Below are 15,281 nucleotides of genomic sequence, written 5' to 3' on the forward strand. Positions count from 1 at the left end.
CGTAGTCAACGGGACTATCGAGCTCCATAGCGGACGCCCGACCGATGAAGGTTAGTATTTCGGTCACCTGGAGGCGAGTCATTTCCGGATCGGCGTAGGACGGATCGATCTCGGTACCTAGTCGAAATGGTACACCGTGCAGCGCGTAATGACCAACCTTTTCCTCGCTTCGGTGCCGCATGACGGTGGAAGTGGCCGCCGGTGTACCCGGCCCTGTCGGGGCGCCAGCACCCTCCGCGCTAATGCTGGATTCAGGCTGGGCGCTGCCTCCGCTGCTGTTCGGAATTGGGCGCCGCTCGATGAAGATGAAGCTGTCCTCACGCGGCGGTGACTGCACCGGTCCCGGAATCGGCTCATTCGGTGTTTGATCGGGGCTGGGTTTTTTGCTCTTGAAGAAGGAAAACATCTTTCACCAAAGATGACAATTCCTGTTTCTTTGCTGTGTGTATGGTGGGGCAGTCGCCTTTTCGCATCAGCTAGTTTCTAAACAAAGTGACTCTTTTTAATGACCACGATGAGTCATCACGAAAAAGACTCAATGAATGCTTATCAAAGGTTGTTCCAGCTGCCAGTCAGGATTATTGGTTGGATTAGGAACAATTTGCTCATTCCATTTGGGCGATGAAAAGCAAAACTATTCCGCAATCTTAATTGCAGGACGATTGTCTCGATAATGGCTGAAAGAAGAATGAGATCGTTAATGCAACAGCTATTGCTAAAAGCGAAGAAAACCAAATCTTGTAGGAAAGAACACCTACCGCGATTGGGAATGGATTTAGAACCCTTTCAGCTCCTTCCTTCTGTGGACCTTGACACGAAGCGGGTGCGGTTTTCCAAGTCACTTAAACGTTTCTAAACAGAACGAAAGCGGATGTTGACTCTGTTCTTAACTGCACACGAAGGAATCCAGGAAAAGAAAGACTCGCCACTTTTTGCAATCAATTACGCTGCGTATCCTCACAACAAACAGCAGAACAACAACAGCAAGTTAAAGACAATGCCGAGGGACTTCCGAATGCAAAAATATAGTTCCGAAAACGATTGGAACATTCCTGAAGGGACAGAAACGGTAAAAGCAACGGTAAGCTTGCATTCTAGGAAAGTGTTCTGCTGTAACAGTTTTCGTTATTACTGCTCAAACCATATTTCGTTCATGTTGCTAAAAACGTTTATGGTGGTTGAACTGATTTTTTAACCACTACTCCGTTCACATTTGGTCCAGACATAATTTCATGTCTTGATCCTTTTTGAAGGAAATTATGAACAGATTTCGCTGATGAAGCATATTGGGACGATTACAGAGCTTTAATCGTATGCATCGTATTCGTCGTTCTTCTATAAAACAATTTTAGTTCTGGCAAATTCTTTGGAAAAAAAATCCAATACTTAAATATGATATTCAGGCACACATTGACAAATTGTATCCACTAAAATTGTGCATATTTTCGGCCCGAATTAATGTCGCGTATCTAATAGCGAGGCATAAAGGTCTTTGGTCCGTGTACGTATCCATTTCAATAGATCATCCCGCTTACCTTATAACCACGTAACTATGATTGATTATGCGCGTCGCAATGTGGCATTCTTGTGTTAATGATGATAGCATTACCATGAGTGGTGCTAGCCGAAAAGCAAACCTGCTACAATACCTCGCTCTGCCACATCTGGTATGCCGTATAATTAAAAAAAATAGTATTTGAAAAAAAAAAAACGGGATGTACTCAGTTCAGAGTTGAGTTGCTTCGCCAATCGTGGCCAACATGCTCCCCACGGCTTATCCTTTTTCCACGCCGCAGTGCGCACAACAATCAAATGCTATGCAAAGCATCTTCGACTACTACATCCTCCTTCTGACCGAGCTGCAGCATATGCTAATAAATGTATCCCGCGTAGGATAGCGTTCGCACCCCCTAACTAATCAGAACGCTCCGGGGTTTGATCTAAGCCAAAAGGTGCCTACAATTGAATCAATGTCCTCGGGGCACCGGAATTATTTCGCAGCATAACTTGGAGACTCATTCATTTTCTCGCTCCCAGTATTATTCCCCCCCACCCTCGGGCCAACCCTGTCCATACACGTTACCTTTCGTTGGAGCAATGAGTTTTGTGCGTACGACGAAATGAGCCGGCCGGGCCGACTGACATCCCTGGCCAATGGAGCGAAATTGGACTAATGCACAGCACGACCGCCGCGGTGCACGAACCAAATGCGAGATTATGTATTGACTCGACCGCGGCCGCAGAAGAGAACCAACCGCCGCGTCGCAGATGGACTTGGTTGTTGCTGCTGCTGCTGCTGCTGCTGCTGCTGCTGCTCTGTCGTTATCATTCGTTTGTCGAAGACGAGTGTTTGCGCTGGTTTCGTTGCAGTACATAAATAGCATTGCCCGCTCCATTACCAAACACTCCATTGTGAACCTTTGCTGAGTGCGCGGGATTGCCTGGCTCGCGATTGCGATCATCGATCATCAGCCGCGCGAAGGTCCTTCGGATCCAGGAACGGAAGTTTTCCTTGAGTTTTTTTTGTGTTGTTCGATTTGGTTTGGTTTTATCAGGACCAGCAGGATAAAGATGAAGTGCCTCGTACTGGTACATTTGATCGGTGAGTTCAAGTCGAGGGGACTGGTAAACGTTTAATTAAACAAACGGCTAGCTAGGATGTTTGACTTTTGAGAACTGAAATGATGATTCTTCGCGCTTCGACGGGGGCACATGGGCATAGCCCACAGTGCTGGTAGTCCCATCCTTACGGAGGAGTAAGAAGCGATTGTCCTTTAGGCGGCATGGCGTTTAAAAAGGCCGACAGTTTGATAGTGCAAATGTCGTGTGCAGGGCGGTGTAATAGCGTACTAGCAGCAGCACATCAACACGAAAAAATCGGTACAATGTGGGTGAACGATTGTTCGGAGAACAAAATGACCGATCGCCGATACGACAGTAGGTAACCTGGCGATTACCTGGCCAACTACCGGTCACACGATCCATCTAATTGGACAACGTTGTCGTCGTCGTCGCTGTTGGCGTCACCCATTGGTTGGTAAAACTATCGTGGCACCGTGAAACAGCCGTGGCCGTGGCTGGTGCGCCCGATTGCCGGCCCGGCACGCTTTGCCGTCACCATCGAAATGCATCACCTGACGTGCGCACCATCAGCACCTTGCTGCGCAGCTAATAGGTGTCACCTCAATAGTGATGGATTGGGTTATGGAAATGATAAGATCCGTCCAATCAGCCACCCGGGCCGACTTCCTGGTCGAAAATAAACTCCCCCCCCCCCCCCCCCCCCCCCACGTAAGACAAGACGCACGCGTGTGTCCGACGTAAAGGTGGATAAACCGATTGATGACCTGATTGATGATCAGCGGCGGGGCTGGGGACCACCGCCAACAGTGCCTGTGTGGTAGTATGTGCACTGTCACGCTCCGGCGGCGTCGGGCCACTCGATAAGAAGAGGTACCTCAAGACGGTAGCTGGGAGATGATTTACAATAGAGTGAAAAAGGAAGGGGAAAAAGGAAGACGTTCAGACGAAGGCAACACAATGCAAGCTATCTTGCTGGCTTAGCTTATATTGGGCCGTACGGCTTAGGGCTGCTATTGGCCGCTGTGAATGACAAGATATGAACCGATTACTAACATTGTGATGACAGCCATTAAAACCAGGACCCCAAGCCCCAAGCTTCCCGCTTCCCTTCCGACCACGGGGCCGCTACAGTCGAGGGGCAAGCCCCCCACCCTTCCACTCAAACGGTGCAGTCACCTCATTAGCTGCAGGAATATTTGGACAGCTTGTCAATCATTTCATTACGCACGATAACGGCGGGCCTTCACTGTGATTGCCCCATGGATCCGGATTGGCCGAAACGGTGAACCGCACAGAGATGTTCCTTCGTTTTCCACCTCCTTCTCCTCCTTCTCCTCCTCCTCCTCCTCATCATCATCATCAATCGTCGTGTGCCGTCCTTGAGAGCTTATTTTCTTTCTCTTCCTTTTTTAGATAATGAAATTAAAATTTTCCCCCACCACCACCACCCCCTCGGGGTCCGGGGTGGGAAAGTGAGTGACAAGTGTTTTGGCTATGCTGCGCGATTATTAAACGGTGCGCACGGTGGCGCCATTCTTTAGGCGCGTTTAGGCCATTTTTGGCATGCCGCATGCAGTCGAGGATGGTTGGCAGTGTATGGCGCTGCGAAAACATGCAAATGTAGCAATGGGGAGTCAACGTGTAGCAGACTTTTTTAATGTTTTGCCATCCTAATCGATGTATGAAATGGACAGAGGATTTTTTTTAAATTGATTTTACTAAAGCTTTTGATAGAGTTCACCATTTCTCTGCTTCTCTATGAACTTCGGCCGCCCCAAACGATCAAACTCGTTAGGGGAATTACTTCTTGAAGCCATGGTGGCCCTCTCCTTTTTACCCTTTTTCCGGGCAAAAGACTGATCAGCCTGATCTGATAATTTTACAAAGCGAAGTTGATAATTTTTTCTAATAAATGGTGCCTTTTCCAATTGTTTGTGAGAAAATGTGTACACAACACTCAATCAACCTTTGTTGTACGACTACAGTAAACTAATGTACACCTGATAGGATTTTATAAAAAAGCTGTAGCTTTCACTTTAATGATCCATATTAACACGTTACATTACAAATTAGCGCTAGTCCTATACTTCAATTTGTAGTTACGTTCGGAACAGCGCGAAATAAACAACAGCCGCAGTTGTTGACTGGTTATTGCTTGGCAGCATGATAATGATGTTTCTCCTGTTTTTTCTTTTTTTGTTTCGTTCCATTACAGCCCACATCCTGCTCGCCGGTTCCTCGCCCGACGATGAGTGGCATTATCCTTCGCCGGACCCAAATGGAGAGATCAACGGTAAGGTTCTGGGTTTCCAGCACAAAACAAAACAAAAAAAAAACAAAAACCAACGCTCCTTGCAAATGCAATGCAAATCAGCACACGCGGAGCGATCGAGCTCTCAGGAGGAGGCTTCACCTTTTATGCTAATAAGCCAACCAACCATTTCCGATATGAACGCGCGCAAAGGGGGAAACCTTACACCGCCCGTACACTGCTGGGGCCCCCGGGCGTTCGCACTGCTTACTAGCTACCACGCGCCGATAATTGAAACGCCGTGCCGTGTGCCTTTCCATAACTAGTGATCCATTTACGAGCTATGGGGACGGTGCCTGGGCTGGGTCGGACGACTCCGCGCCAAATGTGCGTGTTCGTGTTCTAGGAAGCGGATGTGGTGAGTGAGAGAGGGAGAGCTAGAGAGAGGCAAATTTACAAATTAAGAATATCTATTTCGAGCTAAATAAGAGCAATCAATCAGCAAGCACGGTTGCACTGATGCTTTGTTGTGCCCAGTTCCATACAGTAAGGGTCTCGAGATCTCAGCCATACACGCCGCTGGATCTACACCGGGGCGGGCGGATAAACGCAGTCCCGACACCCGAAAACTGGTGCTCCAGCTACTGCTCAGTATGTAGATCGCTCAACTTGTCTAAATCACCAGTTTCATCGCCCCCGACAATGTTTGGGAAAGTGTTGGCGATGCTCATTTCTGTTTGTTTGCAAATATTGACGAATAACAGTCGGACCGATCATATTATATACACACAGAGTACAGAGCAAACGTCTTCTAGTTTAGTCGTAGTGGCCACTTCAGGCAAACTACCTACATTGCGTACATGAATTTATTGCGAAGGGCATTTCGTCAATTGCTAGGTGCGCTGAAGAGGCCGGAAGTGCCGGACGAGTGCAAACTGACCGCCGTTGACTGCCACACCGTGTGCTGTTTTGTGCAAACAAGGCTGCTACTAATCAGCGTATTGCTGGTAGGTGCTACGCATGTGGTGGGGGGGGGGGGTGGGAGGGAGGGGCGGGGGGCGGACAGCGGGGAAGCAATCCTGTGCGTCAGAACCTGTGCGAAACTGGACGTTTCCCAAAATTAGTCCCAAAAACCAAATGACCGACGAATGAGGTAACGGCGACGCGTTACGCTCTTGCCAATGTTCCCCCTATCCACACCCATAAAGGATGTCCTGTCAACGGCGACAGGCGACAGGACAGGTCGCCTTCCTCTCGCTCGCTAAACCGATATCGGAATTTCGCAAACAAACATTGCCTCCAAGCAATGGCAATCCGGTCTAGCAAAAAAAAAAAAAAAAGAAGCAACACGTGACAACCACATGTACATGCATTTATTTTTAATCTTCACTTTGATTCCTTCCCGCTAGACGCGTTCTTGCGACGCGGTTTCCAAAGACGAAACAAAACAAAGCAAAAAAAAAAAACAACGAAAACTCACGAAACACTAACAGGAGGAGGGATCGCTTTCCATTTTTCGATTTTATTTTCTTTGGGTTTTTCGGTAATGGCATCAGCAAACGCATGCTTCATCGCATGCCTGTCACATGTCACTGTGCTTTTTCTTTTCTGTTTTCACAATTTCGCACAAAATGCGGCTGATGATGGGTGTTTGGGGAGGTGGCAGTTTTTTTGTAATCTATTTTGGTACAGATTTCGGAACGTTAGGATGGATAGAGAGGCGCGTGTAGTTAGGAACAGGCAACGGGCGCTGCGCGCTGAGCCCATCTACACCGTCCCGCATTATTGGAAGCGCTACTGAAATGAGGACTAAAGTAATCACTCTTGGGGGGACTTCGGTATTTTCGAGCCCAAAAAAGGCCCGTTTTTTACGATTTTTTGTAACGTAACCATTCAATTTTACTATTTCAAGTGAATGGTATACTAATCTACAACGGTTGAAAAATATTTGGTATTGTTTTGAGCAATATTCATTGTCAAGTTAATCCGTGGTATCAAATTTTGGTAGGCGTGTCATCGCAAAGGTACTTTTTACGGTGCTCATCGTAGCAACATGACGTGTCATTTGAAATCAACAAATCGATATTCGTTAGAAAGATGATAAGTTTATCTAGGTAGCCCCGTTGAGTTTGTGTTGATATTCCAATTTTTCGATTTTTGGCAGATTTTTGAAGTTGTTTTGCTTTTTGCGATTCTGCCAATAAAAGCGATCTTTACATAATTGTTTAAAAAAAAGTATCAACAATTTTCATGAAATTTCGACGGGACTACCTGGCAAAAAGTGTGCAGATTATGTGTTCAAAATTTCACATCGATCGGCCGAGTCGTTTTTACGGTACAGGATGGGCACTGACTTTGAAAACGCTCTTCAAAGTAGCGATCTCCATGGAGTCTTGTATGAAGGGCGAATTTTCAAAAATCTATAACTTGGTCAGCTGATCCAAAACTTTTACACAATACTCTTGAAAGGATCAGCATTCAGGGAAAAATGTTAAAAGCATGTGTCACGAAATAAATTAAATACCAAAGTCCCCCCTTAAGCAAAAAGCGAAAAGAGTGCCGCCGTGGAAAGTAGATTGAAATGTATTGTCTGTGGATTTATACGTCTGGATAAGATGGCTTGGCAAAGGTGTTTCAGGAGCGAAGAAAGGATATGAATTCGATGTAAAAATCGCCTACCGCCCTTTGCTACTAACGTGGTGATAATGTGTTGCGGTGGTTTCCTTTTTCCTTGCAGAACCGGAAGCATGGGGCGGCCAGTGCGACAGTGGCCGCCGTCAGTCACCGATTGCCCTGGGCAGGGCGGCAGCGGTGCGTGGCGAGTTCGGACCGCTGATCTTCAACAACTACAAGCTACCGATCCGGCAGGCCCAGCTCACCAACACCGGCCACTCGGTGCAGGTGAACAACAATGACACGCTCGTCACGATACAGGGCGGCGGGCTGCCGGGCCGGTACGTGCTGGATCAGCTGCACTTCCACTGGGGCTCGGAGCACACGATCGATGGCGTCCGGTATGCGCTCGAGCTCCATCTCGTCCATCACCACACCCAGTACCCGACGCTCAACGATGCGGTCGCCTTCAAGAACGGGGTCGCCGTGATCGGTGTCCTGTTTCACGTGGCCGACCAGCCCAACATGCACATCGGCACCATCCTCGAGACGGCCATCGACATCCGGAGCGTGGCCGGGAAGGTGGCCCCGCTGAAGGGGAAGCTGGCACCGAACAGTTTGCTGCCGGCGAACCGCACCACCTACTTCCGGTACGAGGGTTCACTAACGACACCGGCCTGTGCCGAGTCCGTCCTCTGGACGGTCTTCACCGACAGTGTGCCACTGTCGCTCGACCAGGTCGACCAGTTCAAGGTGATCCACGATCAGTCCGGCCACGAGCTGGTCAACAACTACCGCTCGGTGCAGCCACTGAACGCACGCTCGCTGGTTTACGCCCGGGAATGGGCCCGAACCGTGGGCGAAAGTGGCAGCGGTGCCAGGGCGGGGGTTACGGTTCCGGCTGGTCTGTTGTTGCTTCTACTGCTGCTGCCGTTAGCGTCTGTGAAGGGCTGTGTGCTGTGATAATGCGGAATGGTTTAATAAATGAAAGCTAAACTGAAAACTCCCGAATGGGATCCACCGTCGTCCATCAACCACCGATCAACCGAATCGATCCCGAGGACCCGAGCCTCGCGAAAAACACATTTGCTCCGTGCTCGCTGTAGCATCCGATTCCGTCGCAGTGCAGTGTCTCATCGAGGTGATATAGATAAGCGATGGAATATTCCGTTCGCGCCGATAACAGGGCGATGGAGGCGCCTGACGCCGAGCGATTCTCAGTTGCGGTTCAGTGTTTTGAAACTAAGCTTCGGAAACGCCCAATACTATTGATCATGAATTGCTACAGTAAACTGATTGACGTCAATTTATGCAGTACGTGTAGCGTCAATAAACCGCGGCCAATGAAATGGGCGATTTTCAGCATGGTGTCGCTCAGATTAAACACCAGAAAAGGAAGTAAAAAGCATATATCCACACCCCTATCCAATTGCATCATTTCAGCGTTTTGTAAAAGAAATTTAAATGGCCTAATAATCCATTAAACTCAAACATACCCATTAAATGTGCCAGATATATGTGCCAGATAATGTAAATAATAATCCATTAAATGTGCCAGAAACTTAAAAATGTGTTGAAGGGGGGTTTATTATTATATTTGTATGTTTGACCCGTTGGTTTTTTTTGTTCAACAAAACCAACTAAATAACGTCTAAATAACGCCCAAACAAGGAGGCTCAGGACGATCGTCCCGTCTCCCTCGAGAACAATAAACGCTTAACGGGGGGCTTCGGTATTTTCGGGCCCAAAAAAAGGTCCGTTTTTGGCGATTTTTTGTGATGTAACCATTCCACTTTATTTTCTCAAGTAAATGGTATATTAATCTACCACTTTTGAAGAATATTTGGTATTGTTTTGAGCGACATTCATTGACAAGCTAATCCGTGGCATTAAATTTTGATAAGCGTGTCGTCGCAAAGGTACTTTTTACGGTGTACATCGTAGCGACATGACGGGTCATTTCAAATATAAAAATCGATCTTCGTTAGAAAGATGATAAGTTTATCTAGGTAGCCCCGTTGAGTTTTTGTTGATATTCCAATTTTTCGATTTTTGGCAGATTTTTGAAGTTAAAAAAGGAATGCTTTTTGCGATTTCCTCAAAAAAGCGAACTTTACAAAATTATTTTCAAAAAAAAGTATCAACAAATTAAATGATATCTCGACGGGGCTACCTGGTAAAAAGTGTGCAGATTATGTGTTAAAAATTTCAAATCGTTCGCTTCAGTAGTTTTTACGGTACGATGGGCACTGACTTTGAAAACGCTCTTCAAATGGAGCCTTGTATGAATCGCGGATGGTCAAAAATCTGTATCTTTGCCAGTTTTGCTTCGATTGATCCAAAACTTTTACACAACACTCTTGTAAGGATCAGCATTTAGGGAAAAATGTTAAAAATATGTGTCACAAAACAAAATTAAATAAGAAAAGCACCCCCCCCCCCTTAAATAAGTGTCCTTATTTGGGCGTTATTTTTGGGGTTTTGTAGCAGGGCACAGTTTCAGTTCAAATCAAACGCAGTGCGCTGTGCAAGTGCTCGACGTAGACGAGTCGATTCGAGTAAGATTCGCTCCTCTCGCCCCGCGAGGTGCTTCGCGCAACCCGATCCGTTACTGAAGGGCAGGCGGGTCAAGGAAAACGAACGAAAACAAAACGGAATCGAGGGAGAAAGATGGAAACAAACGGGCAAACGGTTTGATATGTTTGTGTACCTGTGTAGCCACGTTTATTCTGTGCGTATATTCTATTCAGAACTGTGAACTTTTGTGTGCCCGAATAGGTCAGGGGCGGATTCGTAGCATAGCCGATGGCTCATTATAGAGGGATCCGATTTCTTTCCCGTTATACTGTAGTAGGCGCGACGCGCCCGTGTGGTGTTGCCTCTCGCCCTTCCCCTTCCCCTTTTTCTAACTCAGCCGGTGATTCCACCGACCCACGCGCATTTCCTCTTCGATCGTCGAACAAGACGGGTTTGGACCGCGCGTGATTACCGTTAGTTAGTAAGTTGCATTTCATCCCTGGCGAGCCGTGTGAAACCGTGTGAATATCCTGTGCAAGCCCCGTCGGTAGGCTGGAATCGGCCTGAACTGTGAACTGTGGGCAGTTCGCTACCGAACCAAACTGCAAGCAGCTGGAGCGTGCACTCCAGGCTAGCCAAGATTCTATTTATTGTTGCCCCACTCTCTCCCTCTCTCTCTCTCTGGGTCACCGGAAACGTGTCCGTAACCGCAGCGAAAGGCCGTCACCACACTCACGCACGCAGGTGACTCTCGCGTTCTAGGCCTCCAGAACACTGACACATCCCCATTCGGGCGCATGCGTCACAATCGTCACACACGCCCCCGAGGGAGGACAGACAACCAGGCACGCACGCAGCCAGCCAGGCATGCAACACAATCACCCTTCCCCCACCCCCGAGTGTCTCCTCAAACGCCCTTCTATCAAACGCAAACGCACCGTTCATTATCAAGTCGTGCTCGGTTCGTGAAAAACGCAGGAAAGCGTACAGCTTTGTTTACCAGCAAATGGTGTTCCTGGTCAAAGTAGGTTGTGGTGCTGCTGCTGCTCAAATATTCCCACGTTCGGACGCGTCCCTTGATGTGTTTTTTTTTATGCGTGAAATCCTCCTGCTACTGACCATCAACCGTGTAACGCATATCGTGCATCTCTGCAACAACCAACCAACCAACCAAAAAAAAACGAAACAAGGATTAATGGATAACATTGCGTTCCGACATCCCGTGCCAACTCCACACTGAGTAGGAATTGTTACGAGACTGGAAATGAGCTCTGCGAAACAGCGTTCGGATACGGATTTGAAGTGAAGGATTTTTCCGGACAACTTTTTCATCTCGGTAGCACACGGAAGGTGGTAAGGAAGGCACATGGAAGACGGAAAGCCCGCCGGTAACGGTGCAAACGATTGGGAACCGTTCCGCCGGTCGTGTGCATATATTTCAATGAGTATGTGCATCTGAAGGAGGAAGAAAAATTAAATGAAATCTCTCCTTCCATTTCTTCTTTTCTCTCCCTCCGTTCCGGCGTTTGTACGCGCCCACTTTCCTTTCCTTCACCATTAGAGTGTTGTCACGAATGGCCCCCTCCCCCGACCCCTTCCCTATTCCCGTCGATAACGTTTGTCTTTGTAGGCATCTTGAATGTAAGGGAGGGACTGCCCCCCCCCCCCCCCCCGTGCTCGCCACTCTCGGATGCTACCGAAGGGGTTGGGTAGCGCGGTTCCTTTATCGCTGATTCTGCGCACGCGTTTATCTCCGGTTCCTATCACACCAACCATTCCCGAGATTGCGAGATCCGGAAGGTACGGCGGTGTGTCGCTGATCCCAACCCCGGTTTATCGGCAGGATTTGGTTCACTGCACTACAGAGGATCGCTAACGAGGTCATGAAGAAAAACGCGATGTAAACATTAGCATCCCATCGATGTTGGTACGGTTTTACGTACGGGACTAAGGATAAGGGCACGGTGCAACGGTTCAATGCCACGGAATCGTTGATCGAAATGGTTGAATTGGCTTTTGCTGATGCCGCGTTGCCCTGACCTAGCTTTCTCCACTCACTCCGCGCTTTTGGGGCTGTCGTGGTATAACCGCGTTGCCCATCCTCACCTCGGCTCAGTTCCGGTGTACGTGCTTGACGATCGAAACGCTGTTTGAAAACACTTGTTGAACCAACTGGGCCAAACCGGACGGCTGCAACAATAAGTTCATGCTTCAATGGATCATTTATAGTTTGGAAACAATCATCTAGTCTTTCTAGTCCGAATCGTAGGCGACGGTGTTTCGATTTGGTTGTTGTGTGCTCAAATGTGCTGGATCTGCTACGCTTAGATTGAATTAATATTTTCTTTTTTTTTTTCGCTTCCCGTAGCATTCTGTACTAATGCATAAAACTAACCAATACATCCAGTGCTAACCATTTGGTAACGCTTCCGTAGCGGACAGTAGCAGTTGCCAGTAAAAAAAAACAAAAAAAACAGTTGCCCCTAACTGTGATTTGAAAAGTGACGCAAAACTTTCGTGCGGGACGGAACGCGCAGTGCAGCGAGTGCCAGAAGAGGCGAAAGCCGTCTCATAGCCGGGCCAAAAACAAAAACACAAATTGAACGGGACTGGTGGGCGCAATAGGGTGCTGCCGGCCATCTACAGTCGGCTACTGGCCAGTGTATCGCTCCAGAGTTGGTCTCACCGGAAGTCTTCGTGATGGCTGGTAAGTTGAACACACGCCGCTAAAAACAGAGAAAAAAAATCGAGCTGCTTTAGGTCAGGCTGCCCTGTTCGGGTTGTTTGCTGGGCGATTAGAATGCCGATTTGTTTGCCGGCCAACACAGAAACAGCTGGCAGCTGTTTTCTGGCAGTGGGCTACGGTATGATCGGCCTGCCCCAGCTTCCGAGCCAGTAGAATCGCTCGGTCGCTTATGTAGGTCAGCATCTGGCAATGGATCTTCGACTCATCCTCCACATCTGGTGTTTTGATTACAGAGCGAGATTACATCGGGTTTTCAACGCTCGCCGAACAGGTGCACCGGAAGTCGGTAAAACGAGGTTTCGAGTTCACGCTCATGGTGTGCGGCGAGATGGGCCTCGGCAAGTCAACGCTGATCAATACACTGTTCCTCACCGACCTGTACAAGCACCGCACGGTGCTACCGGTAGAGGAACGCATCGAGAAGACGACGCGCATCGAAAAGAAAACGATTGACATCGAGGAAAAGGGCATCAAGCTACGGCTGACCATCGTCGATACGCCCGGTTTCGGTGATTCCGTCAACTGCGAGGATAGTTGGCGCGTGTGCACACAATACATCGACGAACAGTTTCGGCAATATTTCACCGACGAAAGTGGTCTCAATCGGCGCAACATACAGGACAATCGAGTGCACTGTTTGCTTTATTTCGTGCCACCCTACGGACACGGGTAAGTCACACCATCCACGAGCGGCACGAGATTCCCGATCTGACGAGGATGCTCCATTTTTGCACGTCTCTTTCGCTCAGCCTACGACAGCTGGACATCGAGCTGATCCGACGATTGCACAAGAAGGTGAATATCATCATTGTGATTGGCAAGGCGGACACATTGACCTCGTCAGAGATCAAGGAACTGAAGGCACGCATAATGGTCGACATCGAGCAGAATGGTATACAGACGTACCGCTTCCCGGACTGTGATTCGGACGAGGATGAAGAGTTCAAGCAGCAGGACCGTGACCTGAAAAAGAGCTTACCGTTCGCGGTTGTCGGCAGTAACATGGTGCTGGAGGTAGCCGGCCACAAAATCCGGGGTCGCCAGTATCCATGGGGCGTTGTAGATGGTAAGAGGGCTAGACTTCTTTAGGGGTTTCGCGTCGGCTACTTCTTTTTTTTTTCTATTGTAGTCGAAAACCCAAACCATAGCGATGTGGTGAAGCTTCGGACGATGCTCATTTCAACGCACATGCAGGACCTGAAGGATACGACGCGCGATGTGCACTACGAGAACTATCGGGCGCAATGCATTTCACAAATTTCGCAGCATGCGTTACGCGAACGCAACAAACTGAAGCGCGAATCGACAACCTCAAATCCGGAGATCACGGAAACTGATAGACTACTGCTGCAAAAGGACGAAGAGGTGAGTTGCGGCCAATCGATCGCACAATCTGCACTGGAAGTGGGGCCCATTACTCATTGGATCGGCACCGCTTGTTTTCAGATTCGTCGCATGCAGGACATGCTTGCTCAGATGCAGGAAAAACTAAAATCATCCAATATTGAATCTGTAGTCGACGTTTAGTACCAACAAGAATACGGTCTCCAGTTGTGTTGTCACGTTCCGACCAATATACTTATTTTCTTAACGTTTCTATGTCGATGAATTGTAGAAACGGAGCAGCGCGTCGTCAATCTTATTCCCACCGTATTAAAGCGAAATGGTTAGCGGAAGTAATGTATTTAACGTACGTTAGCGGAATATTTGGTAGACCAACACAGAGAATTCAGAAGCGAATCCTGCCGTCACATTTAACAACTAAAAGACCACTAGCTATATTTTTTTTTTCTGTAGCACCTGGCTGAAAGTACCAGCCAATGAAAACACAAAGGCCCCGTGGTGGCATTTACAAAGAAAGTTTCAGAGAACAGAGAGACGATAACCCTTGGCATGACAAATCTAGGCTTACACGATAGCAGTATTGCAATTTGGAAGCAAACATCCCGAATCCCGTGGCGAATGTAATCAAATGGATAACACGTGTATTGCAGGAGAAGAAATATGATGTCACGAGCATGGATTAGCACCAGCTGACACAATTGAGCTCTTTCAAAATGAACGACAAAAGGTGAACGCTTCGACAGGACACGGACGCAGTTCTTTTAGTTTTTTTAACTTTGCGGATAAATGACACATTAACGACGTTACCAGAATTAGAACAAGAGTAGGATAAGTTTTTTTTTGTAATTTATTGCTACCATCATTTACCTACCGGTAATGCGTGCTTCAGACGACTGTAGCAGTTGGTTTGGATAGCGCGTAGTGTAATGAAATACCAAAAAATAGAAAGGACTACAAACGAAGGTTACCACCGGCACTCGTGAATGTGTCGACGATTAAATTATCCACCTGTAATGGCATCATAGGTTGCGAGGTGTATTGCTTTAGTTTTGTTTTTGTTTTTTGTTGGTTCGTTTTATCTTTGGTTTGAAGACGGATAGTTGGTAAGAAAGGCTATGAAATAGGAGTAGCGAATGTTAGCGTCCTAGATGCCTCGAATAAGCAAACGTCTGCTAAATGCTTCGAGTAATTTAACATAAATTATATACCAACGACATTAATTAATAT

General features: G+C 47.7%; 3 protein-coding genes across 10 annotated transcripts in view; 2 read left to right on the forward strand and 1 right to left on the reverse strand.

The window, feature by feature from the left end:
- Positions 1 to 972, reverse strand: part of LOC126579833 (uncharacterized) — a 1,200-nt gene extending 228 nt beyond the window's left edge. Inside the window, exons 1-2 of the mRNA XM_050243470.1 lie at positions 759 to 972; positions 1 to 677 (exon numbers count right to left, since the gene is read on the reverse strand). The exon at positions 1 to 677 is cut by the window's left edge and continues 228 nt beyond it. Coding sequence (XP_050099427.1) covers positions 1 to 406 — 406 coding nt within the window. The 5' untranslated portion in view covers positions 407 to 677; positions 759 to 972. The remainder of the gene's footprint in view (positions 678 to 758) is intronic.
- Positions 973 to 2,418: 1,446 nt separating this feature from the next.
- Positions 2,419 to 8,871, forward strand: LOC126579832 (carbonic anhydrase 1). Its single transcript, XM_050243469.1, has 3 exons — positions 2,419 to 2,602; positions 4,799 to 4,876; positions 7,572 to 8,871. Exons 1-3 carry the CDS (start codon positions 2,572 to 2,574, stop codon positions 8,408 to 8,410), a joined length of 948 nt encoding a protein of 315 aa, XP_050099426.1. The 5' UTR covers positions 2,419 to 2,571; the 3' UTR covers positions 8,411 to 8,871.
- A 1,224-nt stretch (positions 8,872 to 10,095) lies between these two features.
- On the forward strand, positions 10,096 to 15,269 carry LOC126579592 (septin-4). Of its 8 annotated transcripts, none has more exons than XM_050243031.1 (7): positions 10,117 to 10,147; positions 10,678 to 10,988; positions 12,333 to 12,671; positions 12,944 to 13,379; positions 13,460 to 13,776; positions 13,840 to 14,075; positions 14,157 to 15,269. In XM_050243031.1, exons 3-7 carry the CDS (start codon positions 12,665 to 12,667, stop codon positions 14,235 to 14,237), a joined length of 1,077 nt encoding a protein of 358 aa, XP_050098988.1. In that variant the 5' UTR covers positions 10,117 to 10,147; positions 10,678 to 10,988; positions 12,333 to 12,664; the 3' UTR covers positions 14,238 to 15,269. The 8 variants fall into 8 exon arrangements, with proteins under 8 accessions (XP_050098991.1, XP_050098987.1, XP_050098988.1 ...); XM_050243036.1 differs by having other exon boundaries at positions 12,400 to 12,671; XM_050243034.1 differs by lacking the exon at positions 10,678 to 10,988 and having other exon boundaries at positions 10,096 to 10,138.
- Positions 15,270 to 15,281: the final 12 nt, after the last annotated feature.

Source organism: Anopheles aquasalis, chromosome Y, assembly GCF_943734665.1.
Source record: "Anopheles aquasalis chromosome Y, idAnoAquaMG_Q_19, whole genome shotgun sequence".
Classification (NCBI taxonomy): domain Eukaryota; kingdom Metazoa; phylum Arthropoda; class Insecta; order Diptera; family Culicidae; genus Anopheles; species Anopheles aquasalis.

What these genes read in the sequence shown, in the direction of transcription:
- LOC126579592 (XM_050243034.1), top strand. An exon ending in GTGCCACCCTACGGACACGG is followed by an intron (nt 13,380 to 13,459) that starts GTAAGTCACACC and finishes TCTTTCGCTCAG; the next exon opens with CCTACGACAGCTGGACATCG. An exon ending in TCCATGGGGCGTTGTAGATG is followed by an intron (nt 13,777 to 13,839) that starts GTAAGAGGGCTA and finishes TTTCTATTGTAG; the next exon opens with TCGAAAACCCAAACCATAGC.
- LOC126579832 (XM_050243469.1), top strand. Translation starts at nt 2,572, where the DNA reads ATGAAGTGCCTCGTACTGGTACATTTGATCG. An exon ending in CGTACTGGTACATTTGATCG is followed by an intron (nt 2,603 to 4,798) that starts GTGAGTTCAAGT and finishes GTTCCATTACAG; the next exon opens with CCCACATCCTGCTCGCCGGT. An exon ending in CCCAAATGGAGAGATCAACG is followed by an intron (nt 4,877 to 7,571) that starts GTAAGGTTCTGG and finishes TTTTCCTTGCAG; the next exon opens with AACCGGAAGCATGGGGCGGC.